This window comes from Balaenoptera physalus, assembly GCF_965194825.1.
Source record: "Balaenoptera physalus genome assembly, chromosome: 12".
Lineage (NCBI taxonomy): Eukaryota > Metazoa > Chordata > Mammalia > Artiodactyla > Balaenopteridae > Balaenoptera > Balaenoptera physalus.
This window is the reverse complement of record NC_138897.1, coordinates 85,445,189-85,461,748: the sequence shown is the minus strand read 5'-3', so window position 1 is coordinate 85,461,748 and position 16,560 is coordinate 85,445,189. Positions and strand designations below refer to the sequence as shown.

General features: G+C 47.3%; 1 protein-coding gene across 13 annotated transcripts in view; it reads left to right on the top strand.

The window, feature by feature from the left end:
• KSR2 (kinase suppressor of ras 2) overlaps nt 1-16,560 on the top strand; it is a 435,324-nt gene that overhangs the window by 249,093 nt on the left and 169,671 nt on the right. For all 13 annotated transcript variants that reach the window (XM_082416773.1, XM_082416774.1, XM_082416782.1 and 10 more), the window contains one exon: nt 10,069-10,253. In XM_082416773.1, the coding sequence (XP_082272899.1) occupies nt 10,069-10,253 (185 nt within the window). The remainder of the gene's footprint in view (nt 1-10,068; nt 10,254-16,560) is intronic.

The window sequence follows — 16,560 nt, the reverse complement described above, 5'->3', positions numbered from 1 at the left end:
GGTGATTCAGGCCACCGTGACTGGGCCACAGGGAGAGAAGGGAGTAGGAAGGCAGAGTGTTCATTATTTAGATGCAAAGGTCAAGAGAGACGCTGTCACTTGAGGGAAAATAAATCCCAAGAAGACTCTGGTTCTTGTCAGGATTTTTTTATTTTATTTTTTTTGTGATTAACATCTGTGGGCAGGGAATCTAGAACAGGGATTGGCAAACTTTTTCGGTAAAGGGCCCCTCTGTGGGCCATACAGTCTGTGCTGCAACTAACTCTGCAGTTGTCAAGCTAAAGAATTAACAGACAATGTGTAATGAATGGGCATGGCTGCGTTCCAATAAAACTTTATTTGCAAGAACAGGCTGAGAGCTGGATTTGGCCCAACTTTGGCCCATAGTTTGTCAACCTCTGGACTAGAAGAATCTGGCTGGATCTGCCCAGTTCAAACCAGCAGGCAGCTTCCCAGAGAACAAAAGGAGAGCAATGCCCCAGGCATAACTCAGGGTTTCTCACATTTGACACACCCAGCCAGGGTACAAGGCAGCGTGGATGACCTACTTCCAGTGAAAGACGATTTCTGGTGGGTCACACCTGAATTTGGGATTCCTGCTGTGCTTCGGTGCAATACCCACAGCCATGAAGCAGGTGTGGAGCACACTCCCGTTTTCTGGCCAGGTCTGTACTGGTGCAGAAGTGACACACAGGGTAGGGCTGCTGAGAACAGAGGTTGGGCTCCTTTTTATGCCCCATGGTGTCTAACACAGTGCATTGCACTTAGAGTGTGCTTGGGTGGCCTGGGCCGAATTTGCAACCAAGTGCCGTATCATCTCTGTGAGCTTCAGTTTTCCCATCTGTAAAATGGGTATGACCATAGAACCTTCTCCACAGGGCTGTGGGGAGGATCACATGAGTTCCTGTGTGTGCAGGACTGGTGTCTGGACTGCATTGAGTGCTCAGGACATGACACAGATGTACGTGCTGAGCTGTTGATGGCAACCTAGAGGCAGATGGTTCTGGAGGGCTCAGAGCTGGTCATCCTCAGACCGAGCCTTTAAGGATGTGCCAGAGAGAAGATATGATAGGGTTCTAGGAGAGTGAAGGCATGGAGGAGCTGAGGTAGAGCTCATTCGAGGTAAGAAGCGACAAGGAAAACAGAGTTGACGTCTCGTGCCTTCATGAAGTAGGAAATCGACTGGAAATAATACAGATTCATACCAAGGGGGTGGTGCCGGGCCTCACGCCTCACAGATCCCTTTTATCTCGTGTGATCCTTTCCACACCTTGGTGATAGCCCTCTTTGAGAAACAAGGAGAAAGGCTCAGAATGGGGAAACAACTTGCCCAAGACCACACAGCTAGCACAGGGGGAGTGGGACCTCCATCCAGGACTGTTTGACTCCCAGGCCTTGATGAGCACATTATCGTATTGTCTGCTGTCCTCATCCACAGAAAACCAGCCTGCACACTTCAGAGGTCCCTTGGAGGTTACTTGGATCACTCCTAAGAGCCACATTTACCCCCAAACCAGATTCCATGACCTGGGAGCCATGTTCCTCCCAAGCCAGATCCTGTGTCTTGGGAGCTGGGCTTGGTGGGACAGAGGCAGGTGGCATCTCTTCTCTGGCACCTTAGCAGTTCTGTTTTATACTTTGGGGAAACTCTGCTTTGGTTTTTGCAAGAATCTGTTCCCCAGTCGAGATCTCTGTATGACCGAGGTGGGAAGGAACCCACATGTGTCTCATTTAGAGAACCCTTGAATCCTAACTTCTAGTACATGATGAAGACGTCTGGGTCCAGGATCCTGAGCTTTGGGGAAAACCCCCTCCCTGGTGCTGGCCTGGGACGGTGTCACATGTAGTTGTGGGGATCTGGGCTCTGGCTTTGGACAAATTGAGTTTGAATCCTAGTGCTCTCTGGACTCAGTTACTTCATCTGTAAAATGGAACTGCCCGTGAGGCTTGGTGATAATATTCACTTGTGCATTCATCCAGAATATAATTTCGGGGGCACTATGTATCAAGCATTCACATTGGTGAACAAGATTGAGATGGGGCTTATATTCTAGTTCTAGAATATTCTAGAGAGCAAATGAGGAAATTAATACACCACTAGAATAAGAATTTCATAAAGTGACCAGTCTCAAGTCCATTCTCTAGTGACTACTCTGTCGGAGGCAGTGGGTGTTTCTCTTCTTTTAGTGATAAAATTAATCTGAGTGGTGCCGAGGGATTCCCTTAGCATATAATAGGCACTGATGGTGAGAGCCTAGAGGGGTCCTAGGAAGAACACAGTGGAGGGAAAGGGCTGCCTTGAGCAAGCATTCCTCGCCGACCCTTTTCTCTGGATGCCTTTGAAAATCCTTTTGTAACTGCCCTTCTTCCAGGAAGGTTCATGCCTCCCCCGTCTGGTGTCATCACCCCAGAGATGGGTCAGTGTGGTCCTCAGACCTTCATGTGCTTCTCCCGAGGCAAGAAGTCCAGGGTAAAGAGGAATTGTTTGGTCCTCTTTGTGGATACTTATCCATCTTCTCTTGATTTTGAGTCCTGACCTACTTCCACGTGGGACAGACTTTGCCTATAAGGAGCCTCAGTCTGTGTCTAGAGGAAAAGAAATTTCTTGGCAAGGGACAAATGTGAGAAGAGCTCCCTAGCTCAGGTGCCAGGTACTCTGTGAGGCATTGAAGTCCGTTATTTCATTGGATCTTCATACAACCCTGTGAGGTAGAGGCATTAGTAGGCATTTTTACAGGTGAGGACATTGATGCTCAGAGAGGTTAAGTGACTTGATAAAGGTCACACAGCTAGGAAGGGGGAGAAATATGCTTCCTGTATCGCTGTTATTTTTTATTGCTATTATTTTTTTCTAGTTATAGTAAAATACACATAGCATAAAATTTACCATTTTTATTTTAAATTTTATTGAAGTATAGTTGATTTACAATGTTGTGTTTAATTTTTGCTGTACAGCAAAATGACTCAGTTATACATATATATTCTTTTTCATATCCTTTCCATTATGGTTTATCACAGGATATTGAATATAGTTCTCTGTGCTATACAGTAGGACCTTGTTGTTTATCCATCCTATAAAATTTACTATTATAAAGTGTACAATTCAATGGCATTAAGTACATTTATAATCTTGCACAACTATCACCACTATCCAGTTCTAAAACTTTTCCATTACCTCAAATGGAAACCCCAGACCCATTAAACAGTCATTTCCCATTCCCCCTCCTGCCCCCAGCGCTGGTCAACCACTAATCTGCTTTTTGTCTCTATAGATTTGCCTATTCTGGATATTTCATATAAATGGAATCGTCATATGTGGCCTTTGCATGTGGTTTTTTTCACTTAGCTCATGTTTTTGAGGTTCATCTACATTGTAGCATGAATCAGTACTTCATAATAGTGAATAATATTCCACTGTCTGGATAGACCACAACTGGTTTATCCATTCATTTTTTGATGGACATGGGAGTTGTTTCCACCTTTTGATTATTGTGAATAATGCTGCTGTAAACATTGTGTACAGTTTTTGTTTGAACACCTGTTCTCAATTCCTTTAGGTATATATCTAGGAGTAGAATTGCTGGGTCAGATAGTAATTCCATGTTTAACTTGTTGAGGAATGAACCATCAGACTGTTTTCCACAGTGGCTGCAGCACATTCCCACCAGCAATGGAAAAGAGTTCCAATTTCTCTACATCCTCACCACCACTTATTATTTTCTGACTTCTTGATTATGGCCATCTCAGTGGGTGTGAAGTGGCATCTCATTGTGGTTTTGATTTGCATTTCCCTAATGACTAGTAATGCTGAACATCTTTTTATGGGCTTGTTGGTCATTTGTATATCTTCTTTGGAGAAATGTCGATTCAAATCTTTTAATTTTAATCTCACTTTTTAATTGGGTTGTTTTTTTTACTGTTGTTTTAAAAAACTTTTTGTAAGGCATAAGTTTAATTCAGAAGTAAAGTGCACAATTTTTGTGTACAGTTTGATGCATTTTTATTTATCAATCCACCCAGGTGACTGTCACCCAGTCAAAACAGAGGACATGTCCAGCCCCCAGAGGATTCTTGGTTTCCCTTCCAGTTAGTAACCTCCCCAAAGAAAATCACTCTTCTGGGGTCTCTCACCATAGATTAGTTTTGCCTGTTCTTGAACTCGATGTAAATGGAATCATAATGGACTCATACAACATAAAACTGTTTTGTGGCTGGCTTCCTTGGCCCAACACTGTATCTTTGAGACTCAGCCATATTTTAGTATAGCAATAGTTTCCTCTTTTTCATTGTCGTGCAGTAGTCAAATAAATGAGTATACTGCGATATATTTATCCATACTGCTATTGATGGACATTGAGATTTTTCCCAGTGTTTGCCCATATGAATGACATTGGCATGAATATTCTTACACAGGTCATTCTGTGGACATGGGCAGTCAGTTTGGTTAAGGACATAATACCCTGGGGTGAAATTGTTGGGTCAGAGCATATGTTCAGTTTCAGTAGATACTGTCAAATTGTTTCCATTCACAGTCTCACCAGAATTTTATGAGAATTCTGGTTGCTCTGTATCCTTGCCAACATGTGGTGCTGTCAACTCTATCTTAGCCACTCTGGTGGGACCTATACTAGAATTTACTTGACATTTTTTTTTCAGCCAATGTCTCTTCCTTCATCTCCTTTGTTCTTCCTCATCTCCTTCTTCCTCTTTTTCTTTTCCTTCTCCTTCTTTCCTTTCCTTTTCTCCCTCTTCTTTTAATTCTTCTTAGTGTATTTTACATAAGGCTGTATACTGTGAAAAAACTGCATGAAATTATGGATTTGGTGTGCAAAATCAATATTTCAAATTTCAACTTTTAAAATACAAAAATGGCATCCACGTGTCATCTAAAAGCATTGCCTGTTCCTCCACACCTGGGGAAATGCAGCTTCTGTTGTCTGACTGACTCATCAGTGCTCCTTTTTTTGCCGGGGCCCCTGTTGATTCTTGCCATGCTCTGGGCATGCCTAAGGCAGAAATGAGGGTTGTCACCTGTGGCCAAGGACCACAATGGATTCTCAATAAACATCCTCCAGTGTTAGGCTTTTCTAAACCTCCTCCTTCCCCAGGCTCGAGCAGCTGAGCCGAGGGTCCCTAAGTACTCCCCCCACCTCCACCCCTTCTCACCCAAGAACTGGTGTTATTCTTTGGTTTTGAAAAGGGTCTTTCCTGGAGGTCTCCCCTTGGGTAATCAGATCAGGCCAACTGCAAAGGATTTAAATGGCCCAGTTTGAGAAGGAGGGGCAGCTCACGCAGCTCCGGGTTAGACCAGCGGGCATTTTTTTCCTGTTTGGGGAAATGGCTACTGGATTAGCACTTTGCTGCCCAGGGTGGTGTGTGAGAATGTGTGTTTGTGCCTGTCCTTCTGCCATGCCTGCGAGGAGCCTGCCTGTTCCCAGCCCTGTCATTTCCTGCCGATCGGCAGGGCCAGATGCCCCAGACCCCGTTAATGATATGCTGAGGGGTTTGGCTGGTGAAGGCTTTCAAGTGCAAGGGGACACAACCCCACACTTGAGGAAGCTGAGGGGCCGTGTGAGCCAGCGGCTTGGCTTAGCTCAAAATCCAGCAGACTTTCGGGAGAGGAAACGGTGCAAAGCCTAAGCATCAGTCTGGGACTTCCCTTGGCAACCTTTGTGAAGAAGGCTCTGAGAGGCTAGCTGGCAAATGGGCATCGATCAGGAGCCTTATGAGTGCAGAGCTGTCTGCCAGATCCGGACAGAGGTGGCCAGAGGCTGGCGAAAGAAATAAGATGCATCTCCGCCCTCAAGGAGCCCATATTTGAGAATTAACTGGGAAGATGCTGATAAACAGTCCTCCTGACTCACAGATCGAAACTGGGACACAGTGCTTTAGAATTCCCCGTTCCCCCACCCACCCAGATGGAGGATGTCAGGTCCTAGCCTGAGCTGGGGCACATGGACGTTGTTGGGAGTCTGTGGACCCGGCATCTGATCTTGGTTCTGCCACTGTGGCGTGCCTGCTCTGTGTTAGGTGCTGGGGATACAGATTCTTCCCTTGTGTGGGGGGGGCACAGGCCATGGGGGAGACAGACATTCAGTAACCACATAAGTAAATGCAGAATTCACATAGTGCTGGGAGCACATGTAGCCTAGAGATCTGACTAGTTCTGAGGATTGGGAACAGTGTCTCTAAGGAAGTGATGCCTAAAGGTGAGTAGGTCTCCACTAACAGGATGGGGAATAGCGCCCCAGGCAGAGGGACAGCATGTGCAAAGGCCCTGAGGTGGATGACAACTTGGTGTGATCAAGGACCAGGGAGATGACCAGAGTCAGAGCGTGACAAGGTGATGGTAAAGAAGTTGGAGAGAGGATGTTGAGGGTGCTATGAAGCTTTTGTAAGCCATGGGAAGGGAGAACAATGGAAAACCTTTGGAAGTTTTTAAGCTGAGGGTGACATGATACAATGTACCATTTTTAAACATCACTTTAACTGCTGGGTAGAAAATACATTGTAAAGAATTAAAAGTCAGATGGTGTTATTCAGCCATTAAAAGGAATGATGTTTTGATACATGCTACAACACGGATGAACCTCAAAAACATGACGCTAAGTGAAAGAAGCCAGACGCAAAAGGTCACATATTGGATGATTCATTCCATTTATATGAAATACCTGGAATAGGCAAATCCTTAGAGACGGAAAACATTAGTGATTGCCAGGGGCTGGAGCAAAGGGGAATGGAGAGTAATGGTTTCATGGGTAGAGGGTTTTCTTTTGGGATGAGGAAAATATTTGGGGGGCTAAATAAAGGTAGTGTTTGCACAGCATTGTGAATACTTAATGCTACTGAGTTGTTCACTTTAAAATGGTTAACTTCATGTGAATTTTACCTCAATACAAAAAAAAAAACAGAGCAAAGGGAAACAAAAGTGGGATTAGGATTTTAAGAGGCAGCAGCAGCAGTAGCTTAGGTGAGGGAGGAAGGTGGCTTGGTCCAGAACTGTGGGCTGGAGATGGAAAGTAATGAACCAATGTGAAGAGGTGAGAATTCTCAGGATCCTTTTCGTTCAAATAGGCTATGCAAATCAGGAAGGTTGGAAGAATTTTCTAGATGCCAGCATTGGACTAGGCCTTTGCTGTACCTGGTAAAACAAGCACGTTTTCCTAGGCACAGTTTGTGGTCCAGCCTGCCATGTCAGAGAGCCCTTCCAGAAAGCGGCATGTCCACCCGGTGCTGGTACAGCCCCAGAGGATGGAGCTGCCCGTGCCAGTGTTTCATTTTGCTGCTTTCCCCAGAATTGGCCCCATTTCCAGAAAATACATTTATGTAATAGATATCTAATATCCTGTGAAGATCATGGAGAGGATGTTCTTCTTAACTGCATCTGCAGGATATACTGCAAAATATCCACTGAATTTTAGTCACAGTCATCAGACACAGTCGATTGTGTCTGTTTTCCCCTCCAAGCATGTCTGGGTAATGAGCACAGATGGTAAAGGTGAGTCCTACATCCTGTCTACAAAGGCTTCCTTGGTGGGTGGGAAGCGATACAGAATTTCCTTCCACTTTCTCTGATTAAATAGCCATTCATCCTCCCACTTTCTCTTCTTCCTATCCTCTCTTCCTCCCTTCTTTCTATCCATCTTTCCATCCTACCATCCTCTCCTCCTTCATTGCATCCATCCATCCATCACCCTTTCATCCTTTGACCTTTTCACCCTTCCATCCATCCATTCATCCATCCATCCATTCTTCCTTCCATCCATCCATCCATTCTTCCTTCCATCCATCCTCCCCTTCCCCATCCTTCCATCTTCTCATTCTCTCTTTCATTCTATCCATTTGCCCTCCCATTCTTTCATCCTCTCATCCTCTCTGTCCTTCATTCATTCCATCCTTCCACTTTTCACCCTTTTCTCCTGTATCTACCCACCCATCTATCTATCCATCCATCCATCCATCCTTTTATCCATCCATCTGTCCAACTAACATTTATTTATACACACCCCTTCTCTGCTCCATCTGTGGCCATGAGTGAAGCAGCATTGAGCTACTATTACACTTGTGCTGGGTTAGACTTGCTTCTTCTTTTTATTTTATTTTATTTAAAAAATTTTTATTAAAGTATAGTTGATTTACAATGTTGTGTTATTTTCTGCTGTACAGCAAAGTGAATCAGTTACACATATACATACATCCACTCCTTTTTAGATTCTTTTCTCATATAGGTCATTACAGAGTATTGAGAAGAGTTCCCTGTGCTATATGGTAGGTCCTTATTAGTTACCTATTTTACATATAGACTTGGTTCTTCTTGTACAAGGGATCTGGCCTCATCACTTAGTGGCCCAGTGGCTCAAGGCTGCCATCTGTGTTTGGGAGATCATCATGGTACCTATTGCTGCAGGGTTTGACTGCATCCTCTTCATCTGCCAAGGGTCGTGGTGAGTTGAGGGAGCTGTTGGGTGTTTCAGGTGAAAAACATGGCTTGGCTTCAGTTTTTGGCTTCTTCAAGGTTAAGCCCCTGCTATACAGACAGCCAGTTTAACCTGGTCATAGTGACGTTAACATCAGGTCACCTGAACCCTCATTCTGTGCTGGGCCCCGTGCCAAGCACATGATCCCGTAGAATCGTCATCCATCCTTCTTAGGTAGGTACTGTGGTTTCCCCCATCGTCCAGGTGAGGACACTGAGGCACGAAAAGGTGAGATCACTTTCCTGAGGTCACAGTCAGGACCCAGGCTCCAAACTCCCTGACCCCAAAGCCTGCGAGTGTAACTCCTACATTACACTCCAACGCCTCTGTGACTCTCCACCACTGGACGCTCGTGTGGAATGAAATGCTGCCACCCCCGCTGCCTGCTCTTCTCCAGCCGCGGTCGGGGTGAGCCGGCCATCGCCTGCTGCTCTAGCAGGAGGCGCCTTCCTGGGCCTTGCTGCAGACCCCCGCGGGGATGAGGAGCAGGGCTGCCCGCGCGGGCACTGCGGGGGGCAGCTCTGCAGGCACACTTGAAGTCCTTAAAGCTGAGGGGCAGCAGACCTCCTGGAGAGGGTGACTTTTAGGCTGCCTGTGTGGGAGGCCTCTAGTCTTAAATGAACACCCCTTCCTGGGCCCTGCATCCGGATCTGTGAACATTTGCGAGGCAGGTTTGCTTTGGCCACAGGAGGGCGCCCAACTCCTGGCCACACCTGAACAGGGCACTGCGGGAGTTGGGGGTTGGGGGGAAGGCGGTGAGGTTAATTTTGGACCAAACTCTCTTCAGCTGATCACCTAAACTCCTGGGGAAGGGGAGAAATGTTTCAGAACCAGCCCAAGAGGTACATTCTATTCAGCTGGGGCCGAGCTAGAGGCTGAGTGCTCCAACAACAAAAACCACAGGTTCCGACCCTCAAGGAGCTCACAGTCAGGCCTGGAAGATGGAGAATTAAAATGCAGCGTTATGAGTGGCCGTCTTCATCCAGATCGATCATTTAATAAACATTTCGTGAGCACCTACTGTGTGCCAGGCTCTGTGCTGGTTGCCAAAGACGGAGAAATGAGCAATACAGAGTCACTGGCCTCAAAGACCCTCAGTCCACTTGGGAGACAGAGCCTAAAAGAACAAATTTGGAAAATATAGGAAAGTGCAGCCACAGAGATATATAGAGAATATTTTAGGAGGGTGGAGCTGGAACACCAACCCAAGCTAGGAGGAAAGGGGGAGTATCAGGGAAGGCTTCCTGTAAGAAGAACACTCAACCCTGGTTGGGATGGACTGGGGTGTCAAGGAAGGCTTCCTGGAGAAGAGGACACCAGAGTTGTAAAAAAACATATGGGGCCTTGACCCGACAAAGAAGGGGAGGGTTTCCCAGGCCATGGGAAGAGCATAAACCAAGGGTTAGAGGTGAGAAGCAACACAAAATATGTGGCTGGAGCCCAGTGGGAGGGATCCGGAGAGGGTGGCAGGGCCAGATGGAGGTGGGGAGTGGTTACTGGGTGCCACGCTAAGGAGATTGGGTCCGCCTGCTCTCACTGTGTGTGCTTAGGGATACATTTCCCTCTCTTCTTTTTTCTGTCTCCCTTTCAGAGCCAAGAAGAAAAGCAAGCCGTTGAACCTCAAGATCCACAGCAGCGTGGGCAGCTGTGAGAATATCCCGTCCCAGCAGCGCTCCCCGCTGCTGTCCGAGCGCTCCCTCCGCTCCTTCTTCGTGGGACACGCGCCCTTCCTGCCCTCCACCCCTCCCGTCCACTCCGAGGCCAACTTCTCCTCAAGTAAGTCCCCAGCAGCTGCACCTGCTGCCCTCCGCGTTCGGAGTGCGCCCTCTTCTTTTCCTTCCGTGAAAATACTCGGGAAATGCGCGCGGAACACACCTCATCCGCGGTCCGTCTGCCGCGTCCACCTGCGCCACTCATGCCCCTGAGGATGGTTTCGGAGAGAAGGGGGCATAATTGGGAGGCTGTTGTCATTGGTCCCATGTGCCTCCTCTTTTTTGGCCTGCAGGTGTGTAGGGATGACAGCAGGAAGCAAGCATGCAGGGCATTAAAGGAAACATCGGCCTTTTCTCTCCTCTGCTTCTCAGCAGTCCGGTCACAGGATTTTTCCTGGCCACTGTGGATAAGGCATCTCTGATTCAATTCTGTAATTTTCTCCCCCACCGCGGGTCAAAGCGCATAACCTTTACATCTGAAAGATGGATTTGGGTTCAAACTGGGCTGAGCGTGGCTTGGAGTGGCTTACATTCTGCTCCCATGAATTTTGCAGCAAAGTGGTTATTCCTGGGAGAGGAAATGGAACTTTCTGGTGATAGAGAGCTGAGGTCTCAGAAGGCGTTTAATCTTCTCTGCCTAGAGGCCCATTTGCTGAACAGGCACAGATGTGGTCAGAGGGGAGCCCCTGAAAAAAGCCCAACCAGTCCGCCAGCCAAGACTAAAACTTTATTGCCTGGGAACTCCGGAAGAGGAGGGGGTGCTGGAATTTGTAGGAAATAACCCCTTGCCCTTAATACAGCCAGACTGTGTCCACATGTTGATGCTGTGATAAATGATAAGTGATGTTTACTGAGCACCAGGATGGGCTACTCACCCACATGTGTGATATCATTTAGTTCTTGCAATAATCAGTGGTACAGATGGATTATTCCCATTGTATAGATGAGGAAACTGAGGCCCAGGGACATCAAAGAATTGCCTAAAGTCACACAGCTATGGAGTAGTTGAGTCAGGATTTGAATCTGATTCTTTCTCACTTCAGAGTATACAAGCTTATCCATCATGCCTGATTTGATAACCAAGTTCCTCAAATATCCAGTGGGATACCCTTCTCTAAATGTGGGGTTCTATTCTTTACCTTCACATAAGGGTTTTAAAACTTTTTTTAAGGAGGCCATGGGCCCTTTAAGAATTGGATGCAATCTATTAATTTTCTTCCTGGAAAACTGCACACGTGACATCCAACACAAATGTCCAGTGTCAAGACTGTTGGGTTCAGAACCTCTGCCTTAGCCCAGCTGGATGGTTGGCCCGGGGCAGAACCGTGAACTGTTTACAAGCCACAGATGTGTCTCATGAGTCCACTGCAGGAATCATTGGAGGGTCTGGTACCAGAAGAGACTTGTGTGGACATCAGTTAGGATAAGTTCCAGAGCCTGGCTTATCTCAGTGCCCAGAGGGTAGAGGCCCTGAATCAAGCAAACTAAAATAGCACTCATGACACACGTCAACGCCAGAAGGCCAATTTATCAATTTGTCAAGAGAAATCACTGTCAGAGAGACTAGAAACTCTCCATGACGGTGGGTGGGCCTGCATGGCAGTCAGAGGGCTGCGTGGTGAGCCTGGACGAGAAAAAAGGGGATGACATATCCGATGTGTAACGACAGCAGGGTGGGGCAGGGTGTCATGGCCCTGGAGGGAGCTGCCTGGGTTCCAGTCCCAGCTCTGTTACTTTTGAGCAGTGTGCGGACCTCGAGCAAGTCAAGAGCCTCTCTGAGCCTCAGTTTCCTTAATCTGTAAAATGGGCCTAACAATAGCTTCATGTCATAGATGGTTGTGAAGATTAGGTCAGCTCATATTTGTCAAGTTGTCTGCACAGTAGTTGGCACAGAGTAAGTGCCTGATAAATGATAGCTGTTGTTCTGATGTTTATTGGCTCCTTAGCCTAGTATCATTTCCATCCTCTGGCTCCATGGTTAATTTTGAGGCTGTGGCTAAATGCCTTTCAGTTTACACTCCCCACTTCCTTACGGCCCTAAGAGTGCTTGGAAGTTACCTTGGCGTGATGCTGGGCAGCTGCTTCCAGCAGCCATCTGTCTTCGAGCACCACCGTCCCGTGAGTGAATGTCAGCGTGGCCACCTCAGAGGGCTTGACCGTAGCCCTGCACTTTAATTCTGGCCAGAGTAGAAACATTTCCAGCTTGCTGAAAAAAAGAAAAAAAACCCACAACCCACAGACTCGCACGTTCAGACCTCTGCTTCTGCCAAAGAGTTCTGCAAGGATTCACCATAGCTCCCCACTTTTCATGCCTGCCCCATCTCCATCTGAGAGGAGAGGCTTCCCTGCTTGCCTGTGGGCAGGAGCAAAGTCCTGAATTAAAATCAGCTCCTGATACTAAGATGCCCTAGAAGCACTATTGTCTCTTTGGACAGTCCTGGTCCTTGTATGCAGAGAGGTTGCTCTCTGATCTCCCAGGAAGGAGAAAGATAGCATTTTAGTCTTAGTGGGGGAACAAGTGTGTAACCCAAATATTAGCTGGACCCCTATGGACCAGTCCCATTTTCTTTGATCCTAACAAGTGATAGAAACAGAGGCAGCCCGTTGGAATAGGCTCCAGATCGGGAAATGAGACTCTCTCTGCTGAAGTCTCAGTGTTGTCACCAATTGTCTGTATGACCTTTGTCCCTGCTGAGCACATCAGCTGCATTGTCACAGTTAAGATTCACTGCACTCTTTGAGGCAGACATCATCATTCCCATGTTACAGATCAGGAAACTGAGGCTCCAAAAGGTGAGTGATCTTGCCCACGTTGTAGATTTTGAATCCAAATGCAAATCTAACCTGCATCCCGTCTTCCTGTCTCCATCTGGGTTTCAGTTTCCCCAACTGTACAATAAGAGACTCCACGCAGGTCCATTCCAGAGCTTAGAAACCCTAAGGCTTACCCAGTGAGTATGCAAAGTGGCTTTTCCTAGGCAGATCTTTTGACTCACTTAGAATGCTGATTTTGGAGTCTCCAGGCCGGGGCTGTTGGGAGAACACAGCTGCTGGCACCGGCTCCCCCATGCTTCCAACAGTCCCAATCTCATGCCACTCTGAGTTCCAGAGGAGAACTTCCTGCCTCTGGGCCCCAGTGCCAGCCTTCCTCCCACCACCCAGCCGAGGGAGCCTCTGAGGCTGTGTCCCTGCCAGTCTGAGTCTGTCCGCCCGTTTGTCACCGTCAGCTCTGGCTGGGGCTGTGCTGTGAAGGGTGGTGATCCTGCATTTTGTTACCCCTGATGGTAATGCCTGGAGTCAGCATTAGGAAGATTCCTGCTGCAGAGTGGCTGAGTCTTGGACCCTCGGGGTGCCTAGCCACCTCGGATGGGCTGTGAGAAGGACTTACCTCCATGGGGCTCGCCCTCCTTCCTTGGTCTGGGGGTGACAAACAGGGGGAGGGAGGGGAGTAGAAGGAGCCCTGGCTTCTGAGGAATCTGTCTCTAAGGTTAGCTATGGACAAAACATAAGGTGTTAGACTCTGCTGCGCAGTGTGGAAGATGCTGACTCAGGAGTGAACCTGTTTCCCAGAGAAGTAGAGAACCACGGACTTACCTCTCCATCCTCGCTGTGTTTATCTATTCCACGCTGCATTCATGCATGCCGTGTTGCCCCTGTGGTATCTGATTGGATGCCATCCACCCATGGACCATTTTTGGTCCAATAAGCTGTGTGTCTTTGGCTCCTTGGAGGGCATCTCTGATCCCAGCTGACTTAGGTAGCCTCTATGATCCCTATAAAGAAGCTTCTTCAGAATGAAAAAAATGCCACCTACATCATCATCCATTACTGGCTGGCAGAAGTGATTTGGGGTTTATAGCAACTAAGTGGTGGCTGACATATCTTTGGGCACATCACTGAGCCCTGTGGGTCTGTTTCTACCCGGCAAGGATGTAGTGAGGACAAAATGAGGAAATCATGTAAATTTCCTAGCACAGGGGCCAGAGCTTAGAGCACTGAATCTCAAGGGTAGCTCGGGGAGCTATTGCTGTGCATTATGTGATGGGATAGCTTGTAACAATGATGAAAATGATGATAATAATAGCAATTAGCATTTATTGTGTGTTGACAATGTCCCAAGCATCATCGGTTCAGGCGAGGCAATTTACTTCTATTATTTTGTTTAAGCTTCACAGTCCTCCATCAGGTAGGTACTATTAAGATCCCCATTTTACAGATGAAGAAACTGAGGCTGAGAGATTTAAGTAACTGGCCCAAGGTCACAGGCCAGGAAGGAGGCGGAGTTTGCAGTCATTCTGAATCCGCCAGTCTGCAGTGCTGGGGTGTGAAATGGCAACGCTGTCTCCACTGGAACTTGCTTGCTCAGCAAGTAGGGAGCTTAACTTGTTCAAGGTTTCCCTCTGGCACCCTTGCTTAGTTGGGGGATTGTATGGTGGGGCCCAGCCTTGCTCCAAGGATGCCTCTTGTTCACCAGAGCATTGCGCTTGCTCAGCAATCAGCACCCATGCTGGCTAGCGAACTATTACCCCGCCGGACTCGGGTGCTGATTATTCAGGGGACCCACTGTCCCAGGTGGTAGCCATTCCTGTGGGGGCCAGGCAGCTGCAGAACGTGGCCAAAAGGTGTCATCCTGAACATCTTTGGTAGCAGGTGAGGAATGACGGGGGACTTTTGCCTCCTGCAGTTTTCTGGGAGTTTATTGGCTGCCTGGGGGTGGGAGGTCGAGCACTTCAGGGCAGCAGCTACAAAAGCCAACAAGTGACTGATGATACCTGGACATCCCCACCTTGGCCCCAGTGGCACCAGCTGGAGTCTGATACGAGGCCCCGATCTTATGAAATATTGTCCTTCACCAGGCGTTTGAAAGACAGCATGCCCTCACCTTGTGCCATCTCACTGTGCCCTCTTCTCATCTCTTCTCCAAGCAACTCCTGTTCTTTGTCCTGGAGACACAGCGACAGGTAGCTAACCCTCAGTTGAGGGCCCGGCCTCATGTGCCCTGAGGCTGAGTCAGAAGCCTGATTTGTTAGGGTGGCCGCAGCAGGTAGCAATAAAGACTGATGAAGCCGAGCTGTGGCCTCCCAAGAAACCAGACACTGGGAGGGTTGTACAGAGACTCAGGATGGGGGTGATTATATATTGCGGTTTAATGATCCTTGAGACCAAGGTTCATTACCCTCCCTCCGCCCGGAAGAGGGGGAGGAGGAGCGCGTGTCTTGACAAAAATTGGCTGCCTGAACCATATTCTCATCTCAGAATCAGGAGAGATTCTGAGAAATTTGTGTCTGACCTGATTCAGTGGTGGCAATTCCAAGGGGAAAACATATATCCTGTTGGAGTGACCTGAAGGACTTTTCTCCCCAAGAATGAGCCAGCAGAAGGCCTGCTCCCACATCCCTCACCCAGGAGACACAAGAAGCACCCATGTCCCATGTCACCTGGCATCTTTGCTGTATTTAGAAACCAGCAGGTCGCTAACACGTACTGACCATCTGCCCTCACCAGGCAGGTGCTGGTGTAGGTGCTTTACAGGCATTCAGATATATACACCTAGGAACAAGTGAAATGATACAGAAAGTTTCATAATGACACATTCGTTCCTTGCACCATCCCTCTCCCAATCCTGCTTTTTTTTTTTTAACATCTTTATTGGAGTATAATTGCTTTACAATGGTGTGTTAGTTTCTGCTTTATAACAAAGTGAATCAGTTATACATATACATATGTTCCCATATCTCTTCCCTCTTGCATCTCCCTCCCTCCCACCCTCCCTATCCCACCCTTCTAGGTGGTCACAAAGCACCGAGCTGATCTCCCTGTGCTATGCGACTGCTTCCCACTAGCTATCTATTTTACATTTAGTAGTGTATATATGTCCATGCCACTCTCTCACCCTGTCACATCTTACCCTTCCCCCTCCCCATATCCTCAAGTCCATTCTCTAGTAGGTCTGTGTCTTTATTCCCGTCTTGCCACTAGGTTCTTCATGACCTTTTTTTTTTCCCTTAGATTCCATATATATATGTGTTAGCATACTGTATTTGTTTTTCTCTTTCTGACTTACTTCACTCTGTATGGCAGACTCTAACTCCATCCACCTCACTACAAATATCTCAATTTCATTTCTTTTTATGACTGAGTAATATTCCATTGTATATATGTGCCACATCTTCTTTATCCATTCATCTGTTGATGGACACTTAGGTTGCTTCCATGTCCTGGCTATTGTAAATAGAGCTGCAATGAACATTTTGGTACATGACTTTTCACCAGCCCTCCAGGGGATTTTGCACGTGAACATTTGAGCATCACTCGGTTATGTGTCATTTTTTTTTAAGCTTCTTTTGGAAATAGTTTCAAACTTATAGAAA